The sequence below is a fragment of the Gobio gobio genome (genome assembly GCF_949357685.1).
Source record: "Gobio gobio genome assembly, chromosome: 18".
Classification (NCBI taxonomy): Eukaryota; Metazoa; Chordata; class Actinopteri; order Cypriniformes; family Gobionidae; genus Gobio; species Gobio gobio.
The window spans coordinates 44,530,257-44,556,730 of NC_137111.1; the positions used below are offsets into that span (position 1 = coordinate 44,530,257).

A 26,474-nucleotide genomic window follows, 5' to 3' on the forward strand; every position below is an offset into this window, starting at 1 on the left:
CATGGACTAGATTTAGTATTTGTTCAAAGGTTACATGCAATTTGTAGGATGGTTTGTATTTATTTGTGAAATATGATGTACGCTCACTCATTTATTATTTGCAAAACACTACATATATTTGTTACTCCTCTGCGTTTTCGCTCAAACTGACCTTTGTATTTGCAAATCGCTTTCTGTTTGTTTGCGAGTCGAGTTTTCCTTTACAAAGCAGATCGTGTTTGTTTGCAAAATGATGGATTTGTTTGTTTAATTATGGCACAAAATTCACTCCATATATCAGACTCATATTCTGACTAGAATTGAGTATGTCGACGTCAGGCCACACACACAGCTGTCTAAGAAAACCTGCTACCACTAGATGGCAGTATCCTGCCAAAACAGACAACGGCACCGTAAGCGTTCTTCTGCTTATAAAGACGAGGAAAACGCTCTGCTCTGCGATGGAGTTTACGTATGCATTTGAATATTTGTATGTATGAATGGTTATGGCAATAACTGTTACATGCGCATATTATATTTTATGAATATGTAAACAAATGAAAAGTGTTGAGAAGCAGCTGAGGGCTGTCTTTTTTTTTTTTACATTTTACTTTGTTTGCCTCAGGAATGTTTACTGTGCAGCTGCACTTGTGAAAGACTTAACTCTTAAGACTGCACTCAAAATGTATTTTCAATGACAGGAGCAGCTTCAAATATGTTCATAGTCAATAAAGGTATATGTAAACTGATAAAACTAATGGACAATTATTGGTGTTATGTTGGTAACGTGCGGGGTCCACCTCGGTAGAATTCGCGGAGGCACCGCGGCGCGATCGAAAAGGGCACTTTCACTTTCAACGGGGCAGGGACTCCTCAACCCATGCTCTTCAGAATCCTATGGGTGACGTTATGGACAATATGTCCATATTTTTTACGTTTTGTGTTAAATATGCGAGGAGGCTCCACCTCTGGGATGGTTTTACGGGAAAGTGGAGAGAAAGGACCGGAGGGTTTGCCTCGCTGTTTCAAGTGCGGTTCTCTGTTCAAGTCGGGGTGTGTACGGCGTGGGTTGTGGCCTACAACAGCCCAAATAAACACCCCTTTTCACTAGCACGTCTCTATTGCATGAGAACACTACAACTGGGGTCAGAAGAAAAAAACGACTGCAGGCAGCTGGAGGAAAAGTTGCTGAATTGAGTCCCGATTGTGCGCGCATCAGCCAAACAGCTGATCTTCCGCGGGTGAGAATGGATAATCCCGTTCTTATTAAGATGGAGGAAGATGTCGGTTATGCTGGGGCAGCAAATATGTTTGGTGAGCACACCGCGTCTGTAACCAGTCACTTTAAGGGGAATTCTGTGAAGAAAGAGCCGTGTGAAGACACTGTTGCGGGCGAGAAAGCGAGCCACCACCAGCCGCCTCTGCCGAACGTCATGACGTCGGACGCCGGCGCGTCGTTCTCGCGTAAAGCGAGGGGACAAAAGGTAAACAATAATGGCGGCGTCCGTGAATCGAATATGCCGGTTGGAATAAAATCACCTAAATACTCTGGAAAAATCGGATTGGGAGGCTTTTCATGCCCAATTTGAGCTATTATGTATATGCTTGGTCAGAGGAACAGAAAGCATTTCAGCTCGCTCGTTGCTTAACAGATGATGGGCTCTCATGTTTGTTGCTGCTTGACACTAGTGAAAGAGCTGATTATGGTGCATTAAAGGGATAGTTCACGCATTAAATATGATATTTTGAAGAATGTTTATAAACAAGCAGATAGAGCAACCCCCCCCCCCCCCCCCCCCCCTTCTTCAAAATATCATATTTTGTGTTCAGCAGAACAACTTGAGGGTGAGTAAATGATGACAGATTTTTCATTTTTGGGCGAACTATCCCTTTAAGTCCGCATTTACACTGCAGATCTTGATGCGCAATTCCGATTTGGTAGTAGGGATGGCTGACGCGAAACTGATGTTTCGACGGCACTGTGTGTGTCGAGATCCCGAAGCGCAGATGTTTCGAAACACTGCTCCGACCTGTGATTCAAAACACCCATGACACGTGGCTGGCTAAATGAAGCTTCAAGTGTTTCATCCATAGACCCTGGTTTCGCAGGTTGATTGAAAGGGGCTGGAACAAACCACACAGTCACACATCTGTATGAACCTAATTCAGTTTAAAAGTGAAGTTAATCCATCTTCACCTCATGGGTTTTTGTGAGAGGAGAGAGATTTTGTGATAGCAGTGATTTTGTGATATTAGTGAGATTTTGCTTTTAGTGATATTAGTGAGATTAGTGAGATTCGCTTTTGTTAGTTATATTTAGGCTAGATTTAAATTATATATATATATATATATATATATATATATATATATATATATATATATATATATATATATATATATATATATATATATATATATATATATATATATATATATATATATATACTGTATTTAGACAGACTGTATAGACCGTGACAGAAAGTTAGGATAGATATAGTGACACATTCATATAGGCTAAGTTAGATAGTGACAGATAGCACAGCATAAGTTAGAGATATATAATTATATAGATATAGATTAATAGGTGAAATATAGATAGATATATTAATAGAATAGATACAAATGAGGCTCCATGTAAGAGTAAAGAGTAATTTTCCCTCATTTGTATGTACTTGCTTGCCAGCAACAAGTGTCCCTTGTGAAAGGATTTTTTTCAAAGGCTGGAGAAATTATATGTCGGCCAAGTCCTTCAACAGCAGAGCAATTCATATTTTTGAATAAAAATGTTATGTAACAAATGTGACACATTGTGGCTTTATTTCTGTTATTAATCTTAATTTTTCATGACCAAAAATATATAGTTATTCACAATGAGGAGGCTACAGGCAGTGTTGGGGTAGTTACTCAAAAAAAGTAATTAGTTACTAGTTACATCTGTAAATTGTAATGAGATTACTTTACTAGTTACTGTATTTGAAAAGTAACTTCACTACTTATTACTTTACTTTCCCATTTCTTAATTTACAGTGTAGATATATGGACAAACATCATATGGCTCTATGGCAATGTTTCCCAACCTTTTTTTAGTCATGGCACCCTTTGAAAATATTCTACATTTTGTGGCACCCCCTCACATTTCGGTACGGTTCAGTATTTGCAATGTTCAGGGAAAAAAGGACTACTGTCAAATAAAGATAAAGAAAATAATAAGAACAAATAATTTAAAAACAAGCAGCAGCACAAATAAATACTATTGAGCAAAGACACTAATAAAATAAACAATGCTTTTCAGGTACATCTAACATTAGTTTTCAGGTACATAAATTGATCAAATGTAAAATAACATTGCATATTTGACTGTAAATTAAAGATTAATCCTATTAAATTTACAAAATCTATTCAATCAAGAGCAGTGAGTGATGCCCTTGTCTTTTGTTGTTTGACATTAAACAGACAGCAGTAAAGGCTACTGCCCCTTTGAGACCTAATGCACGTATATGCGTCGTCTTAAGGCATATACAGACTATGTCTGCTAGAATACTCATCAAGATGGGCATGTTGACATAGTTTTTGTGTGAGTTTGTCCATTCAAGAAAGAGAACTCAATATTTGCGTGCTGTGAGACGTGTGCGCGCTATTGGATGAGTGCACAGACACAAAATCTTCTCACAGCACGTGCGACTTCTCATTTGTGATGACGGCGAAAATGACTTGTCATATTCGAACATACTGCAGCACTCGCATGAATTGAACAAAGTTTTACAAAGAGATAATTTGAAGGACTTTTACACGGCACCCCTGCTCTTGTCAGACGGCACCTCGGTTGGGAAACACTGCTCTATGGCAACGGTGCACGCAGCACTTAAACATATCAGATCTTTACACACAGGCAAACACGGCTTGAGTAACGCAGGGAGGCGCGTTCCTATAGTCTAGTAAAGTAGTGTAGTTACCAATATTTTTAGTGTAATGCATTACTTTACTTCGTTACCCAAAAAAGTTATATCGTTACTGTAATCCGTTATTTTGTAACTCTTTACCCCCAACACTGGCTACAGGTTACAAAACCAAGATCATGTAGTTGTCAGACAGATGTTAAAAACTACATTTTTTACATGGATCATTGTCAAGGTTATTTCAGATCAACTCACCACTAGGTGTCGCCGTAGAGACGGGTGTCGGATATGGCACATTTGCTTCAACTGTTTCAGTGCTTCACAGAGCCTCGGTGAGAGGCGGTATTAACATTAAGTGACATGGCATCGGACGCACAGAAGCCAATGGCACTTGTCACTATGCGTATTGGCACATCCGGTGGCACATCCGGTCTTCACTGGCATGTGCCACTGACACCGAGTCGCGGGACATGTCGCCGTGTGTCGTGACACCTCCAGTAGTGACTGACCGATTAATCGAGCACCTGACGTAATTGTGACACAAAATCCTAAATAAATAGCATAATTTTGTGATATTTTAAATATCGATTAAACGCATTAAAGGCAGTAATATTTTTTCAAAAGTTTGTGTCACGTACTGTAGGCTATTTGATTGGCATGTGCCACTGAATGTATTGTAATACGTCACAAACTGCCCATTCTAGGAAAGACGTGAAATCATGGGTCACTACGAATAACGCATTAACAGTCGCGTCCGTTACTGTAAACCTTTATTTTTGCGTAATGCTGCACGGACACATGCCAGTAGGTGTCAGTGTAAGTGAGTGTAACACTGGCCAGTGCAAGATTCTCATTGTGGCTTTAATTTTTCCGTTTTTTTTAATCGAATTATGTATAATAATGCTGTACACATTAACTCAGTGATGTAATAAATCATATGTTTGACAGCAAAAAGCAAATTGTTATGCAAGTGGCACATGACGCAATCCATTGGCACATCACACGTTCTAGGGTGCTTCTCAATTCTTATCTGTGCATCCTCGTTTCCTTTCCTAGCTTCCTTTCCTCGCGTCTTATCAGGATGCGAGGGAAGGACACAAGGAAAAGACGCGAGGACGGAGGAATTGAATCAAGTTAAATGATATATCCTCGCTCCCTTTAGCGTCACAAAGCGTTGTCAAATAATGACGAGTTCCCAGTTATTAACTGCTTTTTATTTGTTGTTTATAGTATTACGGTTTGTTTCTTGCATTTTCTTGTGCTTTGATATAATTCAGCAACTGTCAGTTGTTGTTATTTGACATACATTTGTGTCTTGTACATGTAAACATAATAATAATAATAATAATAATGAATAAAACTTTAGCAAGATGTGAAGGGGGAGGAGAACTAATATGTGCATCACGTTTAGTCGATAAAACACTTCCGCAAAGGATACACCCGTGTATCCTCGCTCATAACTCCTCTGGAAGCCTCCTCACTCCTCGATCCTCGCCTCCTTGTGATGCAATTAGAGAATTGAGATGTCCTACAAGATGGCTGAGCTCGGTCAGTTTCCGGGTCATAGGATGGAGGACAGAGGAGCGAGGAAACGAGGAGGGATATTGAGAAGCACCCCTAGTGACACATGCCACTATCCACTGGCACATGCCAGTTGGCCTATGTCACTAAAACTGACTGAAATTGCAAATTGCATGTCGCGATTCTCTGATTGGCGGAGATTTCTTTGAAGAATCATGGGTAATGTAGTTTTTTAAACCAGGAATTCTGCTGTCAAACATAATTAAGTGCACGCTTTCCTTTATAATGTATTGGAGTGTGGAAGTGAATTGGTGTCAAATATGATATGCTTATAACTAACCTCACCTTGAGCTGTCTTGGCACAGAGTTTGGTTTATTATGAAATGCAGCGTGTCACTTTCTCTCCCCCATCACCCTTATATGCTGTATTTATTTTCTTTTGGAAAAGTTCTGCTGTCACAGTTAAATTACTTTAGCTCTGACATTAATACACACTGGACAGCCATTGTTTGTGTGTATGTTGTTGCTTTAGCAGATTCCCTGCATCTATTGAACAATATATTCGCAAATCTAAATGACCAGCGGATTACAGTTTTTTACAATCGTTATGACAATTTTTTCAATACTTTTAATAATTTTCCTAAACTCTTAACGCAGTTAGCACAACACCTGTCTGTGTAGGCTATACAATTAACACATTTCTTGTTGCTTTTACACAAAATGCATACAGTTAACACAAATTTAAAATGCTTGAACTTCTTTTACGCACAAGCTCAACCAAGACCAAAACAATAGCTTTTTACTGCCAAATTTACCAATGCTTTAACACTGTATGTCAGAACAGATAACATCATGTTCTAAACACACCCTTATAGGCTAAAGTCAAAGTGAACAGCTATTCATATTGTGAATTGAAACAAATATAACCCCTGTATTTTATTCCATTGTTACTCAGAAACAGCTGGTTTAAGTTTTGCAAATACATAAATCACAGCTGAGCTAACCATCTATGACTTGCTCAGGTGTTGATGTTCTTTCAATCACATGACCTTATGGTATACAGAAAAAGAGGGCCTCTTTGGGCTTATCTTGTGTGATAAAGGAACAATATAGAGCAACACAAAGAAAGTAAGAAAAATGCCTGCACGAGGGATAGGAAGATGAGTACCATGACAAGGGAGAGAAGTGGGACAAGGGCAAGGGAGAGATTGAGGAGTTAGAATGCATGGTGGCGCTCAAAGAAGGGCCAGAATTCGGGTAACTGATGAAATAAGAGCTACTATCATAGACTACATTTCATAAACCACAGGCTATCATACATAGAGGCTGGTGAACGAGTACAGCCAAATTTCAGCCGGGACACAGTGGCATCCATTATTCAGAATTTTCGAGAAACCAACAGGTAGGATATGGCATAAGGGCTTCTTTATACTGCAAAGTGTAAATAATTTTCCCATGTATTACAGTGACTAGGTTTACATGGATAGCAGTAATCTAATTATTGACCTTACTCTGAATAAGACAATAATCTGATTAAGGCGTTTACATGAGTTGTTTTTAGAATATTACGTTCATGTTCCCGTTTTACATGTTACAGAACATAGCTCGATTAATGGTACGTCATTACGTCCCCATGCCACGCTACGCTGTCCGGCGTCCAATCATAGCGCGACTTTCGTAGGTCTGTTCAAATCAATGGGCTCAGGCAACCCACTGTAACTTTACCTGCGGGTGTCGCTGTTGGACAGTGTGACTTTATAAAAACGAGTGACTTTTATACTTTTTAATGTTATTATATATATATATATATATATATATTGTTTTATTTTTTGTAATATTATATATTGTGTCTTTCAGTTTTTTTTAAGAGACACTGCCCATCTTGCCTCCTTCTTGACAGCCTACATTTCGAATAATAGCTTTGATTAATGATGAAAATTAAGGTTTCAAAATCATGATTGTTTGGATTGTTTTTTTCTGCCATCGAGCCACAAGCGCTCACTGAATGGCCATATGGCTCGCGAGCCTAGAGGTTCCCGACCGCTGTTGTAAGCAGACAATTATGAATCTGGGATTACAGATACAAACTTATTGTATTTTACTTTTACAATGAGCAGAATTATTACAACACAAAGAAAAAAAATATAGAGAAGGCCGTGTCCGAGTGAGCAGTCAAGCAAGACACGCAGTCACACACCATAGCAACACGTCATGGCAACGACATTTCAGACTGAAAGATACGCAAAAGATAAACGGGAATTTGAGCGCATTGTTACTGTTTTGTATGCGCGGTTATATTAATTATAATCCAAATTCTGTTTTATTTGTCACAATATTATTGATGATTGTTTAGAGGGGCACTTTATATACTTTTGATACGAGCCCCCAAAGCCCTCCCCTCTGCACTTGCCTGGTGTGTGTGCCTGGTGTGTGTGTCCTGTCACAAAATGCGGCGAAAACTCCTACACGGCGTTAATAGTTAGATTAAGGTGTGTACATGTCTACAATGCACTTAGATAATGCGACTAAAATAGGCATACTCCACATGTCTTAATTTGATTTTTGTTTAATTCGAGTATGGTTTTAACCGGATTAAGGTAATTAGAAATTGCTGTTTACATGGTAGTTTCTTAATCAGAGTATGGTCTTAATCAGATTAATATTGGAGTATTGTTGTCCATGTAAACGTACTGAATGACTGTATGCCTCTGGTCTCTAATATGTAACTGTATTTTGTCTATCTAAGGATTCAATGTATACCTCCCTCAGGGGGCAGCCTTTTATTTCAGCCTTTTCGATCTGTAAGCGTGTTCAGCTACGTTAATTCTCAATGAATTCTGAAGTCTATGTGCCAGTTCTTAAAGGATTAGCTAACCCAAAAAAAACTCACCCACATGTTGTTCCAAATTTCTCAGATTGTCTTTCTTTTGTAAAACATGAAAGATGGCTGGCAGGATGACAGACTCGTACAATGAAAGTTGATTTTGACTTTTTCCATTGTTTTCACATCAAACTATCCCTTTAAAGACCCCAGGTGATCAGTATTGGAGCTTTTTGTCCATTTCTGTTGGGTCATCTATTTGCAAGTATACCCCTGAAAGTTATTCACAACGTTCTTCCTCTTGTCTCCTAACAGGTGGAGTTTAAGGATGTAGCAGTACTGAGCATGCTGTTTGTCTTAGTTTTGCTCATGATGGCTGTGAGCAGTGAAGCTGAGGTCTGCAAAGGCCCGCACAACTACTCCAACAGCAACAGCTCCAAGGACTACTGCAATACGGGCCGGATCCGCAACACCGTGCTCCAGGGTCTGCCCTTCGGAGGAGTGCCCACCGTACTCGCCCTTAACTTCATGTGCTTCTTGGTGCGCATCAAAAGCCTACAATTTTCAGTTGTTGTTCATTTGCCACAAGTTAGTAATTTAAAGTCAACATGAAATTAATCTTGACCCTGTTTACTTTCTTAATACACATTCCTGGTCTTGTTTTGCACTATTTTGTAAATGCAAGCTATAGATTTTATCGTAAACTCAATTTTCCGGTGAAAATGAAAAACCTTTCTTCTCCAGTCATTTAGACCACTTAAAGGTGATTTTTTTTAATGTTAAAATACATTGTCCTAACCCAGTTTATTGCTTATTGACAACTATTAGTATGCCATTTATGGCTTTATCTCCTCCAAAAGTGTAAACATTGAGCCCCCCAGGCACCATCTGATCACGAGTGTGAATTTGAATCTAAGCCACATTTCCACTGTCGGGACAGTGCAAGCCAGGGCTTTCAACAGGCCGGGATGGGCTAATAGCCTCGGACCTGTAGCACCAAGCCCAAAACCACGCTGTATTTCCACCGTTGGCCAGAAGCTCCGCAGCGCTTCACTAAAAACCTGCCCATAACACGCCACTCTGGAACAAAATCACACAAACCCATAATTTCACCAACAATTGGAAGTTTTATCAGAAAACTAATCAGAAAGAAATCACTGGAAACTAGCGAGATCACAAAACCAACATGATAAAAGCGACCCACGCCTGTTTTACACCTGTTTTACCAGTTTTACAGGACTAAGTGATGCATTGATTATAATTAAATAATGTGTCAAGATTGCACATTAGTCACACAGAAACAAAGTGGTATTTACCGCCATTTCACAAAAGACACACGTACTTATTCAGTCGTGTCTGTTTCTGTTTATTTGTAGTCACAGGACAGTATTTTTACACCACATTTAGAAAGAATGATCATTTCTAAAAATTTTACTACACAAATACGACCTGAGGAGCTTTAGCACTCTCTCTAGTGACAGTCCCAATACAGTTAAGCTGTATTTTCAGTCAGAGAAACAGAGGAAGCTGTTGCTTTATTTTATATGCAAAGCTAAATATGGATATCAGACAGTCCGCTATAATAGAGACGAGATGTACTGACAAATAAAATAAATACATTATTGTGATAGCCTAAATTATTCGTCTGATTTCTTCAAGTGGTTGTGTTTACCATGTTTACTATGGTAATGTTTAGCGCGTGCATAGTTTTTTGCATCGCATATGAATATTTCTGCCTCACAAACAGAAGTTATTTCAAACTCTCGCTGCTGTCTGAAAGTGAGTTTTGAGCTAAAAGGATTTTAAGCCCGAGCTGGCCCGAGCAGGCCAAAAAACCCTGGCCGTTGGACCAGAGGAATCCCTGACGAGGGGACTAGCCGATGTTGATCTAGTCCTGGAAGTGACAGTGGCAATGCGACTGGCCCTGGCACGCACTAGCACGCCCGCTTTTGGTCAGACAGTGAAAACGAGCAGTCTGTGATCAGTAAGTATGCTCAGATCTGTCAGTCCCTTTCAACCTCAACCAAAAGCGTGAGATTGGGCTGTGGCTACTGTAGCAGGCTGAGCCAGAAGGTGTTTAGCCAGTGTGGGACACTTCAGTACAGCACCATCATGCACCCTTTCAGAAAGGCAAATGTACCAGTTTATAATGGTTTCTTATATGTGTCCAGTGTAGACGGCCTCAAACAGTTGTGGCGCATTTGATAGGGTGTATTGTCAGCACTTGCTCTAGATAAAGTGTTACCAGTGGTACAAGTGGGATTTGGCAGGTGGGGGAACCCTCAAATTTTGTGTAGGTGCAACAGGGAAAAATTACTCACTGTGGGTCAACATATTGAGTATCGTGGTATAGCAATACTTTTTGGGATAAGAGTGTCACTGTGGCACCAAGTTTTACAATACTTATTTACTTGATATTTGAATGGTTTTATTTTGGTCCATCTACACTGATTTGATGACGATACTATGTTAAAATTGCTGAGCACAACAATATGGAACACAACCTCGTTTTTCACAATGTAAATTCAAACATAAAAACGGGAAGTCCAAAACTGCTTAAAATGTAGCACACCAAAATGGCTGAAGACTACAACAGAAATAAATCACAACATAGATAGACCTATTGCAGAGTCAATGGCAAAATGCAGAATCAAAAGTTTTGCTGTATCACAAAACATAAGAAACAACAATGTATGATGGTCCAAATATTGTGGCTATTCTCACATCCAGTCAAAATAGCTCCCATATTGACTGGTACTGTGACTTGATTTGTAGAGCCCTGGGGTAGAGCCCTGTGGCTATAACAAACCGATCTCTAGCCGATCTTGGTGCCACAACGTTTTCTACCACAGAAATAATTTGTATTTTTAAAATTTAATGAGTATATACTGTCTGAATATTCAATTTTAATATTAAGTAGGCCAATATATAAATATTCCAGGCTGCAACATTAACTCCAGATATGAGGTCAAAACAAACAGGTTTCCATAAGCAGCAACAACATTTGAGCATTTACAACTGCCTTAAGGAGTTTTAAAACCAGTGAGGACCAAAATTGTATCTATTTAGAGCATGGTTCCCCAAGACATTTTTGATTTCTCTGATCTACATAAGTGCATTTTAAGATGGTTGAAGGCTAAACATATTTTTTTTTAAATAAAAAATAGTTTTTAAAACTATGTTAGTGGGCAGTAGATTATCTGTCATTCCTGCTCTCTCATCATTTCATCAATCTCTCATTTCCATCACTATTTCATTCTTTCTTTTTCTCTCAGTCTCCTTCTCTTGCCCTGTCTCTCTTCCCCTCCTAAAGCTGAGCTCTGACTGATAGTCTATTAATTTTCGTCTGTGTCAGTGAAGAAGGTAAACATAGGGTCAACTTATATTTAGCCTATATTTTAGTAAGCATTTTCTTAGACAAGTTCATTCACAGAAGGATACGAACGCTAAGTAAATAAGTTTAATAAATTAATTCACATTATGTACACACATGTTCATTATCTTAAGCCTAATCTGATTAAATTATTTTACAACATTTATTATATACACCTCTGAAAAATACAGAGGTCTGGACTCCCGTTCACATGGTCGGAGCTAGAGGTCTGGTTCAGCTCGTTTCACCACAGAGCCTTTACTGTACACACAACTTGTGCTTGTATCTATCAGATTTGGGGCGGCAGTGGCTCAGTGGTTCATGTAGGTTGTCTACAAACCGGAAGGTTGGTGGTTCGATCCCCGGTTCCACCTGACCAAGTGTCGAGGTGTCCATAAGCAAGACACCTAACCCCAGCTGCTCCCGACGAGCTGGATGGCGCCTTGCATGGCTGACACCGCCGTCGGTGTATGAATGAGTGTGTGAATGGGTGAATGTGAGGCAAAATGTAAAGCGCTTTGGATGGCCGTAGGTCTGTTAAAAGCGCTATATAAATGCAGTCCATTTACCATTTACCATTTGTATCAAACTCAACTGGATAAAGCGACTGCCTGATGCCCGTTATCACTTCAATAGATTAGAGCGGCGAAAGCGTCAATAGAGTTTGTCAGCGCTGTGTGTGAGACGGTCCGGCTGCTCCAGCGCTGCGACTGCTGAATCTATTTATTTATTAATTTATCTGAGGTGCCGGCCCACTTTAACCCCTGAGTGTTAGCCTACTATTGAAAGTAGCTACTTTTACATATTGAGACATCTCTTCACAAGCAGCCATAAGAACTGTATATTTTATGTTTGAGTTAGGCGAGGCGCGATGTGCGAAAGAGGCTTTTCCAAAATACACTTTATTTTTGTAACTTCACCTTTAAATGCCCCTTCTCCATAATCAACAGCAAAATGGCACTTATTTTTAAAAGCAACAGCCACATCTCAAATTCTAATTAACAACGGATGGATTGAACAAATCCCCACTTTTTTTTCTCAATAATCTGTTACACTCGGATGTACGTCAAACTACGGAGAAAAAAAATAATGCTACTTCTATTTCATCGCAACTTTATTGTTGACTAATGGAAAAGTAGTAATAGAAAATAATCATAGGTTTAAAAAAGAAGTGTTGAATTGCATCCAAATGCTCTCAATGGTGACTTTGACTTTCAGATTGCATGTCTCAGTCTAAATGCCTCCTCATAAGTGAGTGCAAGTGGTGTTTCAGGAGGGGACTCAACTGTAACAAATAGAGGTCATTGTTCAATTAACTGCAACTTCACATTCACGTCAGTTCTGGTATGGAACGCCCACTTTTCATTATCCAATCAATTCCCTATGGATAAAAGTTAAGTAGAAGTAAATGGGTTGTGAAAGCAATTTTCATGTTGACTTTAATAAAAGTGACTGTGGATGTGTAAAAATGCTTTGAATTCTGTGTAATTCTGCAGGCCTTTATAATAATCCACACAAGTTATATTTCTGATATTTATTAGATTAAATCTGTGATGTTCTAGTTTTGCTAGATGTGAATTTGATTGTGTAACATGTATGTTCTGGGTCTACAGTTTCTGCTGTGTGTGTTCTCTGTCTTGAGGAAGGTTGGCTGGGATTATGGCCGTCTCGCATTGGTCTCTGATGCCGACAGGTAAAAATTTTATATTCCATAGCTTTCTGTAGCACACAATATTAGATGAACAAAAAATGAAGACCTGTTTCTTTCCAATGTTCTGATGTCATTTTCAGTATAGTACAATAAAAAAAACTGCACAACCATAACGACAGCACTATTACGGTCCTATTCCAGCCTCTCATACTGAGGCCTCAGCTGGCTGCATTATCACAGCATGCTCTTGGCCCCAAACTAACCCCAAACAAACACTCATCTTTCCAACATTGAGTTACATTTTCTGGCATTTTCTGCCAGACTAAATATATACAGCTGGACACTCGATTCAAAGGTGATGTAGACCTTTGATATGGCCAAGATTGCAGGAATGCATTGAACACTGTAAGACAACAGCATGCTCTCGGCTGCTGCATAAAGGGTTTAGCCAATGGATTGGTTGCTCAGACAGCTCAGCCAGTCTTCAATTAGTAATATGACCCTGCCTTTCAATCACACTCACATCCTGCGATGTGGAAACTGGTTTTTGAGTGACATGTAAGTGCACAAGAGATTGTGTTTATGGGAGATCTGATTATATTCCGGGAATCTCCGGAATAAGCCACCATTATTATTTTGAAAGTGCCCTGTGGTGAAGTGATGTGGAACTGTAAAGCTGGAGAAACGTGCTTGAAAAATACAATCTGAATCAATAATTCAACCATTTTGTGGTATTTTTAATATAGTTTGTTTAAATGTCTCTTTTTTTAATGGTTTCATTCTTACATATTGTTTCAACTTTATTTAATTTAATTTTATAATAAAAAATATGTTTTATGACATCTGACACCAATAGTCAAGTCTAGGGATGCACCGGTTGACCTGACAAAAATCGGAACCGGACGGTTTTCTTTGTATTTTTCTGCCGATTTTTCCGGAAGTGTGCCCGCGTGCACATACGCCTATATTGGAATCATTCGCGAACATGTCACTTGAAATGTCACTTGACATGTCACAGAATATGCAGTTGTTACCTTTAATTTCACATAAGTTCAACCCAATTCAATTTCCCGTTGATTTCAGATTGCAGACTTGTTTTCATTGGCCAAAAGCCAATTTGGCCAGTTAAATACCAAATGAACATCTTGTTCATGTATACTTTCATTCTTTTATTGTGTAAAAAAAAAAAATCGGTATCGGAATCGTCCAGTTTGCTTGAAAAAAATCGGTATCGGAATCGACCATGTAAAATCATGATCAGTGCATCACTAGTCAAGTCAAGTCAACTTTATTTATATAGCGCTTTTAACAATGCAGATTTTTTCAAAGCAGCTTCACAGTGTTAAACAGGAAAATAATGCAACAGAATATTATTCAGCCGTAAAGCCGTTCCGGAGAAAACGGTGATGTCATCTAGCTCATTTCAATTATCATACAGTGACAATGTGGGCTTTAGATCAGTAATTAGATCAGTAATTTAGTTTAAATGGTTAATTTAGTTTACTAATTAGATTTATTTGGATATTTAGTTGAAAAATGTATTGTCCCCAACTGAGCACGCCAAGCCAAAGGCGACCAAGCCAAGCCAATAATGCAAAATTCCTCAAAGATTTGATCTGGTTACATGTAATAACTTGTATCAGAGTGTCAAAGGAAAAGTTGAATTATCAGTGTCATTGCATCTCAGCTGAGTAATTGACTAATCATAGTTTCTGTCGAGCATGAACTTGAATAATCTCTTTTCCCTCATCAGTAGGCGGAATCAGCACTATCAACGTCTGGACAAGGAATAGTATGTGTTGTTTTTACACTTCAGCTCTCTCTTCCAAGGACGCCTTGTGTCTGCTTTTTGAATTTACGCTCTTGCCTTTCTTCTGCTGTGTGCTTATAGTTTTGCTTTGTAACGTTGCAAAATACCTCATGTTTCCTTGCTCCCTGCTAGTCAAGTTGAGTCAACTGAAGTGAAGTCAAGTCAAGTCTTGTTTTTCCACCTCGGGGTAGTTTTGTTTTGTCTTGTTTTATTTTATTATTATCATTAAAAGCCCATATTTTCTCTGCATCTAAGTCTTCGCTCCTTTCCCTTCACCAAACCTGACAATCTCTGTTTAACACACTCTGTCTCTAATCATCTCCTATCTAATCATCATGTTCATCTCCTTTCTAGGTTTACTGCAGTCTCTTTGTGAACAATCTGTGTCTGAGCCTCTGATGCTAATTCTGTGTTTGCGTTTGTACGTGCACAGTCACTTATTGCTGCATGCCCAACATGTGGTTAGACTTGATTTGCCCTGATGGAGCTGGAGTAATCTGAGCCTGGAAGGCGGCCGTGCCCATCACTCAAAGAATTAGTTCACCCAAAAATTTAAATTCTGTCATCATTTACTCACCCTTATGTTGTTCCAAACTTTTATGAGTTTCTTTCTTCTATTTAACTAAAAATAAGATATTTTGAAGAATGTTAGTAAGCAGACAGTTGATATAGTAGGGAAAAAAATACAATGGAAGTCAATGTCTACCATCAACTGTCTGCATACCGATGTTCTTCAAAATATCTTCTTTTGTGTTCAACATAAAAAAAGAAACTCATACAGGTTTGGAACAACATATAGGTGAGTAAATGATGACAGAATTGTCATTTTTGGGTGAACTATCCACCTAATACACTCGGTCAACTGTTGTAAACGTTACACAATGGCAAGTGGAAACATTAGTTTAATTCAGCCATATATGTTTCAACCAGAAACGAGTTCAGAAGAAGAGGAAAAGCTAATTATACAGGCAGGCCCGTTTCAACAGGCTAAGCACCCTCAATTGATACTGTAATAATATCTTATTGACGAAACAGATTTGGCAAATGCTCCAGCATTTGTGTTTGTGCTCTGGACAATGTGTTTTTGCAGCAGTGAGAAATATAGCCCATCACACATGTTTGTTGATCACTTGAACACAGTAACCATTCCAGGGGTGTTTAATGTAGTCAGAATCCACACACCGGTGAAGAGACTAAGATAAAGATTATTAAATGAATAGTTCATACAGAATTAAAATGTGTTGTTTATTCACCCTCATGTTGTTCCAAATCCATATGACTTTCTTCTTTGGAACACACAAGAAATATAGCATTGCTCTTTTTCCATGCCAAGACTGAACATAATATCCAACTAAAATCTGGATATTTAGTACATCCTACTTTACCTGCATACATATTCAGTATAATTGCATAAAGCAATATATACTATATAATAATAAATCTGGGCTGTGTGATTGTTTATATTGTTTTTATATTACATTCAGCTCCATTTTATGCATTTTTATCCACATATACAGTACACTCAAATAAGGCGATATGTACTATATATAGCAAATCTCAACTGTCTGATTTTATTTTTGTCACAAAATGTAACTATTATCATTCAGCAATTTATATAGTTATATATACGCATACATATAGTATACTCACGTAGGGTGATATATATATATATATATATATATATATATATATATATATATATATATATATATATATATATATATATATATATATATATGCTTTTATCATCGCAAAATGTAAGTTATATTATTGCCCAGCTCATTAATCTGTAAATGTTACTATAAGGCATGAAGAGATTAAGATGCTATAAACATTAACATCATGATTTTCTGTAGAGCTGATTTGAAACAATGTGTTTTGTGAAAAGCACTATACAAATACATTTTTTGACTGTCAAAAAAACTCTATAGAATTAGCACGTTTTATTTGTTGGAAATATTTGTTCTCAAATCTTATGTGTAGAAATCTTGTTTGTTTGTGTTAATTTTATATAATTCATCAAAGTGTGCGTAACACCAGGTTTGTCTCATCATTGTGACAAGCCTCATACTTGTACTTTTGAATTAACTGAGAAAAGAGAACTGCAGCGGAGAGGAAGATTTTCAGTGAATGACAACAACTATTGTATTGAGTTTTGGGGTGAATTAGTCCTTTAACATGATCATAGTGTTTTATATTACAGATCTTCCATTAACAATATCAATCCTATCATCATTGTAATAACTGCTGAATGAAGTGGCATGCCAATAAGTGACTGTACACTTGTATGTTAGCTTGAGTTCAGTGCTCGGAGAGGGCATGTGTTTGATAATGTGTGTTTGTGTTCAGTGTGGCCTCCGCCAAACAGACGCCTGCCGACTCCCGATACGAGCATCTCACCTCGGTGTCCAGCTCGGTCGACTTTGACCAAAGGGACAACGTAAGTAGCTTGCGATGTCATTTTTGTGGATGTTCAGAATGGAATACTAGCACACTGTATAGACCAATATGCAACAAGAAACATATAACAATGTGTAGTAACATATAGTATTGTAACATGTTCTAAATGTTATGGTGTTGCAGATGACAAGGAGTTTATATTTATGTTGCACTTTTATTCATTTTTGTGTTGGGGACTGTTATCATTAACTGCATTACCTGTTATTGGAGGTTTGGGTTAAATATGCGAAGAGGCTCCACCCCTGGGGTGGTTTTGGGGGAAAGTGGAGAGAAGGGGGCAGAGGAGTTGCCTCGCTGTTTCAAGTGCGGTTCTCTGTTCAAGTCGGGGTGTGTACAGCGTGGGTTGTGGCCTACAACAGCCCAAATAAACACCCCTTTTCACTAGCACGTCTCTACTGCCTGAGAACAGTATTAAGCACAATAGATAAGCACATTAATACATTTAATTATTCGATGTAAATTTGCATTTCTTTAACACCACGAACGATAACTATAACGATAACTACAATAGCGTCCACACCAACACACAGTACTGTGTGTATTCGGTTTATTACAAGTGGACCCTGCCATTATCTCGTCTGCCAGTCGGGTGGATTCTGATTGGCTCACTTAGTCAATGTTTTTCATTCATTAGTTAGAAAAAGTCCTTCTGACAGTGATTTCAACAATATTGGTCCTATGTGTCTTTATCAGGGTTATTATCGTTTACTACAACTATAATTAAAAATAAAAGCATAAAATAAACATTGTCGTTACTTTAAATAAAATACAATTTTATGTGCTTTATATGTGCAATGCTTTTTATGTGCAATGCTTTTTTTTGAAGGTCAAAGCAGCACAGGACGCATGTTGAGATGTGCAAGCCCTGGCATAAGTCATTTGAAAGGGTTCACTCTCGAAAAGAGATGGTTACGAGGGTTTCTGTGCAGAAAATGTGCATACTGTGTACAGTAGTCTGTATATACTGTATATACTGAAAAAGTAGTAAAGCTGCTATAAAAGTTCTCAACATTCCCTTTGTCTTCCTTCACATTTATTCACTCTCTCATGCTCATGTTCACACAGTTTGAAAAGCACACACATACCACAGCTCTATCTCCCTTAATGCACACACCTGTGGATTTCATAATTTAGCACACAACGCCTTTTGCCTCCCTTCGCTGCTGTGACCTGGCATAACTGCACTTATGTAAACTGGTGTCACGTGCACCCACGAAGCCTCTAACAACTCCTGAAGCTGCATTGGAGACGACGTTAATGTCTCTGAATGTTGAGGTGATTGACAGACACTAGTTTTGCATTGAATATGATGTTCTTTGTCTCTTTTTGTAGGGGTTCTGTTCCTGGCTAACTGCCATCTTCAGGATAAAGTGAGTCATTTCTGCTTTTACTTCATGAGCATACTACATATTTCTGTTTATTTCAACAACAATAAAGATTTACTAACTATAGGAACAATGCTGCAAAAACAATTCAAAATGGTGTGATTTTTTATCACAAAACCCCAATAGTGTCCATGGACCTTTTCAAATTAGAAGTAGAGGAAGTAGGAAAGATACACCAGATTATTCAAAGTATTCCAGTTGGCATATAACAAGATTAGCCAAGATTATATATTACATTATATTACAACCCCAAATCGGAAAACGCAAAAAAAACAAAAAAAAAAACAGTGATTTCTAAATTTACTTTGACTTGTATTTCATTGCAGACAATATTTCATGTTTTGTCTGGTCAACTTCATGTCATTTGTAAATATGCATCCTTTCCTGTCATTCAGACCTGCAACACATTTAAAAAAAAAGTTGGGACAGGAACAATTTAGGGCTAGTAATGAGGTAAAATGGTTAAATAATGATGTGATTTGAAACAGGTGATGTCAACAGGTGATTGTAATTATGATTTGGTACAAAAGCAGCATCCAAGAAAGGTCAAATCCTTTAGGAGCAAAGATGGGCCGAGGATCGCCAGTTTGCCAACAAATACGTGAGAAAATTATTGAAATGTTTAAAAACAATGTTCCTCAAAGAAAGATAGGAAGAGATTTGAATATTTCACATTCAACAGGGCATAACATAATTAAAAGATTCAAGGAATCTGGAGGAATTTCAGTGCGTAAAGGACAAGGGCGCAAGCCTAAGCTGAACAACCGTGATCTCCGATCCCTCAGGCGGCACTGCATCAAGAATCGTCATTCATCTATAAGCGATATCACCACATGGGCTCAGGACTACTTTGGCAAACCTTTGTCAAGTACCACAATACGTAGTTACATCCACAAATGCCAGTTAAAACTGTACTGTGCCAAAAGGAAGCCCTATGTTAACAGTGTCCAGAAGCGCCGTCGACTTCTCTGGGCTCGGAGGCATCTGGGATGGACCATCACACAGTGGAAACGTGTACTGTGGTCAGATGAATCAGTATTTGAGGTATTTTTTGGGAGGCATGGACGCCGTGTGCTCCGGACCAAAGAAGAAAAGGATCATCCAGACTGTTACCAGCAACAAGTCCAAAAGCCAGGGTCTGTCATGGTATGGGTTTGTGTCAGTGCCCTTGGCAAAGGTAACTTGCACTTCTGTGAAGGCACCATTAATGCTGAAAAGTACATAGAGATTTTGGAGCATAATATGCTGCCTTCAAGAAGACATCTTTTCCAGGGACGTCCATGCATATTTCAACAAGACAATGCAAAACCACATTCTGCACACATTACAAAGTCCTGGCTGCGGAGGAAGAGGGTACGGGTACTTGACTGGCCTGCCTGCAGTCCCGACCTGTCTCCAATAGAGAATGTGTGGCACATTTTGAAGCGCAAAATGCGACAACGAAGACCCCGTACTGTTGCCCACCTTAAGACTTGTTTGCAGGAAGAATGGGACAAAATTACACCTGAAACACTTCATCACTTGGTGTCTTCAGTCCCTAAACGTCTTTTAAGTGTTGTGAAAAGGAATGGCAACATTACAAAGTGGTAAATGCTTTACTGTCCCAACTTTTTTTTAAATGTGTTGCAGGTCTGAATGATAGGAAAGGATGCATATTTACAAATGACATAAAGTTGACCAGACAAAACATGAAATATTTTGTGTTCATATTGTCTGCAATGAAATACAAGTCAAAGTAAATTTAGAAATCACTTCTCTTTTTTTTTTTTGCGTTTTCCATACTGTCCCAACTTTTTTCTGATTTGGGGTTGTATATTATATTATATTTATTATATTTATTATAGTATATTGATTATATGCAATGTAATGTCAAATACGTCAGTGTAATGTTTGTAATGTTTTCAAATATTTAATTTATATAGTGCTATTTTGTTTGTATTGTGAACTAAATATTGTGCTTGTTTATTAAAAATAATAGTAATAAAAGTATAGATTTTATTATTAATCATTAATTTGTTAGTACATTTATGCATAAAAATCTTAATGGTATACTAACACATCTCTCTCCCACCGTTACAGAGATGACGAGATCAGGGAGAAGTGTGGCGAGGATGCCGTGCATTACCTCTCATTCCAACGGCATATCATTGGTCTGTTGGTGGTGGTGGGCGTGCTCTCTGTGGGCATTGTCCTGCCCGTCAACTTCTCAGGAGACCTATTAGGTGAGTCAGGAAAGTTTGAGAGTGAGTCATCTAGGATTACATGTCTGAATGCAGCCATTAAAATTTCTCTTCCTAAAAGGGATAGTTCACCCAAAAATTCAAATTCTGTCATCATTTACTCACTCTTAAGTTGTTCCAAACCTGTATGAGTTTCTTTGTTTGGCTGAACACAAAAGAAGGTATTTTGAAAAATGTTTGTAACAAAGCAGAGATAGCAACCACTGACTACAACTTAAGGGTGAGTAAGTGATGACAGAATTTTCAATTTTGGGTGAACTATCCCTTTAAGTTTATATGACTAAAGACTCCCTATGACCCTGTTTTTTTATCTTTTCTTCTTGCAGAGAATAATGCCTACAGTTTTGGGCGAACTACAATAGCCAACTTATTTTCTGAGTAAGCCTGCGTAATGTCTTTGACACTGAATTGACCCTTGAATGATTGTTGATGAATGCATCAGCTCTGTTTTTCGCTCTCTTTCAGTAATAACCAGCTATGGTTGCACACTACATTTGCCTGCTTATATCTGTTACTGACTGTGTACAGCATGAGGAGACACACATCAAAGATGCACTACAAAGAGGATGACTTGGTGAGCAGAGACAACTTACCCTAAACACTTTAAAGAAATGTTCTGGGTTCATTACAAATTACTATTTACAGCCAGGTTTATAGTTAACTTAAACTATAAACCACATTTTCTCACTGGCCAATTTTACATTTTAATTCAGTTGTAAACAGTAACAACCATTTTAATTGAGCCAGAAACATTTCTTTATTTTCAGATTTCAGTTTGACATAAACCCACATTACTCAAATATTTCACATTCCCTGAGAGAGAGCTATGGTCCTTAGTCAGGGTAAACAGCCCATTGCAACCGTAATTTGGCATATTTTTTTAAACGAGAAAAATAAAGGGCGGGACTTGGATCCATTAGGAATAAAATGAAAAATAAAGGGTTTTAAAAACGAGTGTTTGGTAATGAAGTCATTCCAGAGGCTGAATGTAAACTTTGTTGCTTATTTCATGTTGATTTTGAACACAGTGAAGTGAACAGATATGATGTGAACAGATATAAAATGTCCCTTCACAGACTCGTTGTCTTTGTGTCTAATTCATGTATATCCTGACTAAGGTCCATAGTTTAGTGCTGCGTGATATTGCTCCCTTTATGGGGATCAACATAAAGCATCATTCAATATCATGTTTGAAGTAATATTGCTAATGATAACAAACTGTATTCTGATGTCTCTACATTACTGTACTCTCCTCCACTGTATTCACATGTCTCCATTTACAGGTGAAACGCACTTTATTCATTAACGGAATCGCGAAATATGCAGAAGAGAGTGAAATAAAGCAGCATTTTGAGTAAGTTCCTGCTGGAAACACATTTTATGTCACAACACTAACTAGGATCTGCCTTCTCCTCATCAGTAAAAGTGAATTTATGCACCTGAATGACTTCCTTCTTCTGTAGAACACAAGAGAAGATTTTTTTTAAGGTTTTTTTTCCCCATACAGTGAAATTCAATGGGGTTCAATGTTGTTTGGACCTTTTGTTGGATCTTTTGTGATCGGCAAAAGAAAAAAGTCATATGGGTTTGGACATGAGGATTTTAATTTTGGTGTGAAATATCTCTTTAAGAGTTCGTAATCCACACAGTAAATTCAAGCACACTGACATGCCTAGGCTTAGTCCTGAGACATGTAAGACAATGACAACCTTAACTGCTTTAATTGTTCGAAAGTGGTCATGTGGCTACAAGACGCTCGGTGTGTCTCATTTACTGCTGAAGAATGTGTGGGGACAATACGTGTCTTTTTCAACTTCTATGTCAAGGATTTCTAGAAAACACAGATGGGGTCCAGACCACCAGACCGACTGAGAAAGAGAGATAGAAGGCAGGATGTGTAGATAGAGGATGAAGAGAATGCATAGAACAAACACAAAATAAAGTAGAACAGATATCAGTCTCTCTGGCATCTCAAGGCATATTGCAATCTGCCCTACTGCAGTCAACTGGGAACAGATTCATCAACCCTGTAGACTCCCACAGACCTATTACTTTAGAAAAGATGGACATTTTGACTTCATAGTGTGCACATGAAGCTCTTCAGCGCTGGGAAGATGAATGTGTATTTAAACTATGTCATTTATGTAGTAGAAATGTGAAATTATTTTTGAATTTGGTGCCTTCTAGACTGAAAAAAACTGAAAATGTATTTTTGTCTCATGTGGATGAAAGACAACAACTCCCAGAATGCACTTGCTTCGCTGCCCTACGAGGCCACTCCCAAAGCCACGGCCACTGGTTATCACTTGCCCACCATGACAACGCCCCCACCGTCGTTTTGACATTGATAGTAATAAAATAATTTAATTCAGTTAGAGAATAGACACTAAAATTAAAAACTGAACGTGTCTTTTCAATAAAGTGTGAGTGAGCCGAACGAAAGTCACGTCACAGACGCAGCGCAGGAGTCAGATTTCATTCATCAGAGAGTGAAGAGCTGAGTAGAGCTGAGGTAAGCGCGGCTGTCATTCTCAGCGCGTGTCCAGTCTGGCGCATTTTCAGATCGCATATGGAAGCTTAACTTTCATAGGAATTCATTGAAAAGTTGAAACACTCAGTGTCTTGCTTCGTATCGCTCCGTTATGAATGCCCGAGCCGAGCTGCAGCGGCCGCGCACATTTACATTCTGAGAGTGAGATTCCTCCCCTGTGGGCGGGTTGAAAACATGCGGAACTCCTGTAGTCTCTAGGCTCTGGCCAAAACTCCTTAGAAGATGCAAATTGACGATATTTGCATCATCAGAGGATTTTTTCCAGAAATAAAATGCATAATTATCTCGTCTCAGGGGGATATGAGGGGGGGGAAGTACCATAATTCGAATATACTACCGGGTTTCTACTGATACAAAGCTTAATGCTAAATCACTCAAGTTACCCTTTAAGTGTGTACATCATCTCACAGAGAATGCTGTGTCATTATTTGAAAAGCCTACCAATCTGTTGCATTCCGTTCTTTTATTTTGGTACCATCAATTTTAGATTTACTCGCTTCTATGCATCACATTAAAATAAAATAAAAACAGTGGCTTCATTTTACTTGTTGGTCAGTCGCTTTCTGTCTAAGTGAGCAGTTCTTGTCTACACTGTAAAACCTAACAGTTGTATGTACTAAAAAAAAGGAGTTCACTGCACTCAAATATTACTGAATGTTGTGTGGACACAATGACTGAAACAGAACTCAAACTGAATGAGTTCTAGAACATTTCTAGTTCCCAGTATGATAATTGGATAATAATTGTATTTTTAAGTGATTAAATAAGTGATAATTGCGTATTGGTGGTGACACCTGATGATGGTAATGAGCAGAATCACTGAAGGAAAGAGGAACACAAGAACTACAACTGACTTCAGCCACAGCTTTAGATTAAATCAACTGAAGGATAAAAGAAGACATTAAATCTCTGTAGATCTCTGCAGAGGAGGATTAAACAACTCCACAAACAGCATTGCCAGCCTCACACATTACTAACCAGACTAACTTTATTTCTGTCATTTCTGTTATATTGAAAATAATAGTTTTGTTTGAATTCACCATGATGGTGTTCAGTGTTTGCTTTTGTTGGGATCTTGACCCTTGCCCAAACATGTGTTTCTCTGGCTGCTTTAACTATGTTTACGAAGCACATTTGTTATGGTAAGAAAAGCCAAGCGAAAATGTGATCAGCTGGTGTTGGTTGTTTTTTGCTCAGTATATTATCGTCATGTAGTGACTGAATCACTGATCTCATTCAGAGTCTACTGCTCTGTTTATCGAGGTTTTGTGTTATTATTTTTTTGTATTATTCTTAATAAAACTTATGTGATTCTACAGCACAAAATCCAAAATCGTTGTGGTAATCAAACAATATGCAGGATTTAAATGAATAAAATTAATGCACAAAAGGTTTTTATCTAGAACTGTACTCGGACACACACAGACATCAAGAATCAGAGTATGAATCTCAACAATGGTGACAATCAAAAAAAATATTCAGATAAACAGATCAACTTTCAACATAAAACAAGCTACAAAAACATCACAAAAAACACAGCAAAAGTAAAAGCAAATAGTAAGAATCAAAGAAAATTAGTCACAATTCAGATGCATAATTTATTCATGCCGCAATGCATGCTGGGACCCACGAGGGAGTTTTGATTGGTGGTACACAGTATGCACTGAAGCATGAAGCTTTTCATTGATTGTCACCATTGTTGAGATTCATACACAGATTCTTGATGTCTGTGTGTGTTTATGTAATGCCATAGATTAAAACCTTTTGAGCACTACATGATTATAAAATCTTGCATATTAATCAGTTACCACAACAGTGCTAGATATTGAGCTGTTGGCCACCATTATGAATAATACAAAAATTAACAACACAATACCATTATAACCGGAGCGTAAGACTCCGAGTGAACTGAAGCCACTACATGATGATTATAGGCAACATACCTAATCACATTTTCTCTTAGCATGCCTTACCACAACAAATGTGTTTTCTAAACACACAGTTCAAGCAGACAGAGAAAATACTATTATTAAAGATATAAGGGTCAAGAGCCCAACTAAAACAAACACTCATCTCCATCATGGTGACTTTTAAACTATTATTTTCAATATAACAAATGACAGAAATAAAGTCAGGCTGGTTAGTAATGTGTGAGGCTGGTAATGCTGTTTGTGGAGTTGTTTAATCCTCCTCTGCTGAGATCTTCAGAGATTTAATGTCTTATTTATCTTCTGTTATTTCCTCTAAAGCTGTGTCTTAAGTCAGTTGTAGTTCTTGTGTTTCTCTTTCCTTCTGTGATTCTGCTCATTATCATCAGGTGTTCATCACTAATGCCCAATCATCACTTAATTAATCACTTAATTTCTTGATTGCAAGGAGTGTCTTATTTTAGTGAACTCAATTGAAATAAGTTCAAAGTACTCATAACTATTGTTTTCTGAAATTAAAATAATTAAGGTAATCGGTGTCCTCAAATTTAATGAGTTAGCTTAACTTACTAGATTTGACTTTGTGTGTGCTATTGTGAGCTAGCAGTAACTGCAAGCACTCTGAGTTCATTTAAAGTTTGTAATTTCAGCTGTTTTACTCAATATAGGGAAGGTTCAGCTATATAAAGTATTTGAATGCAGTGTAAAGTTTAATTGTATATTAAGAAATATCCTTTTTTAGAGGACTTGATTAAAATAAGTGCAGAGTACTCATAACTATTGTTTTTTATAAACTTAAATGGTTTGAGGTAATCGGTGTCCTCAAATGAAATGAGTTAGCTGAACTTGTTGGGTTTTA

At 38.0% G+C, this 26,474-nt stretch overlaps 1 protein-coding gene across 2 annotated transcripts in view; it reads left to right on the top strand.

The window, feature by feature from the left end:
* Window positions 1-951: 951 nt before the first annotated feature.
* LOC307142679 (CSC1-like protein 2) overlaps window positions 952-26,474 on the top strand; it is a 46,471-nt gene continuing 20,948 nt past the window's right edge. The window contains exons 1-10 of one of the 2 annotated variants that reach the window (XM_079843713.1): window positions 952-1,463; window positions 8,533-8,757; window positions 13,204-13,283; window positions 14,995-15,033; window positions 17,401-17,491; window positions 18,844-18,881; window positions 20,976-21,118; window positions 21,463-21,514; window positions 21,602-21,710; window positions 22,420-22,490. In XM_079843713.1, the coding sequence (XP_079699839.1) occupies window positions 1,227-1,463; window positions 8,533-8,757; window positions 13,204-13,283; window positions 14,995-15,033; window positions 17,401-17,491; window positions 18,844-18,881; window positions 20,976-21,118; window positions 21,463-21,514; window positions 21,602-21,710; window positions 22,420-22,490 (1,085 nt within the window). In that variant the 5' untranslated portion in view covers window positions 952-1,226. The remainder of the gene's footprint in view (window positions 1,464-8,532; window positions 8,758-13,203; window positions 13,284-14,994; window positions 15,034-17,400; window positions 17,492-18,843; window positions 18,882-20,975; window positions 21,119-21,462; window positions 21,515-21,601; window positions 21,711-22,419; window positions 22,491-26,474) is intronic. The other variant, XM_079843712.1, reaches the window with a different exon arrangement.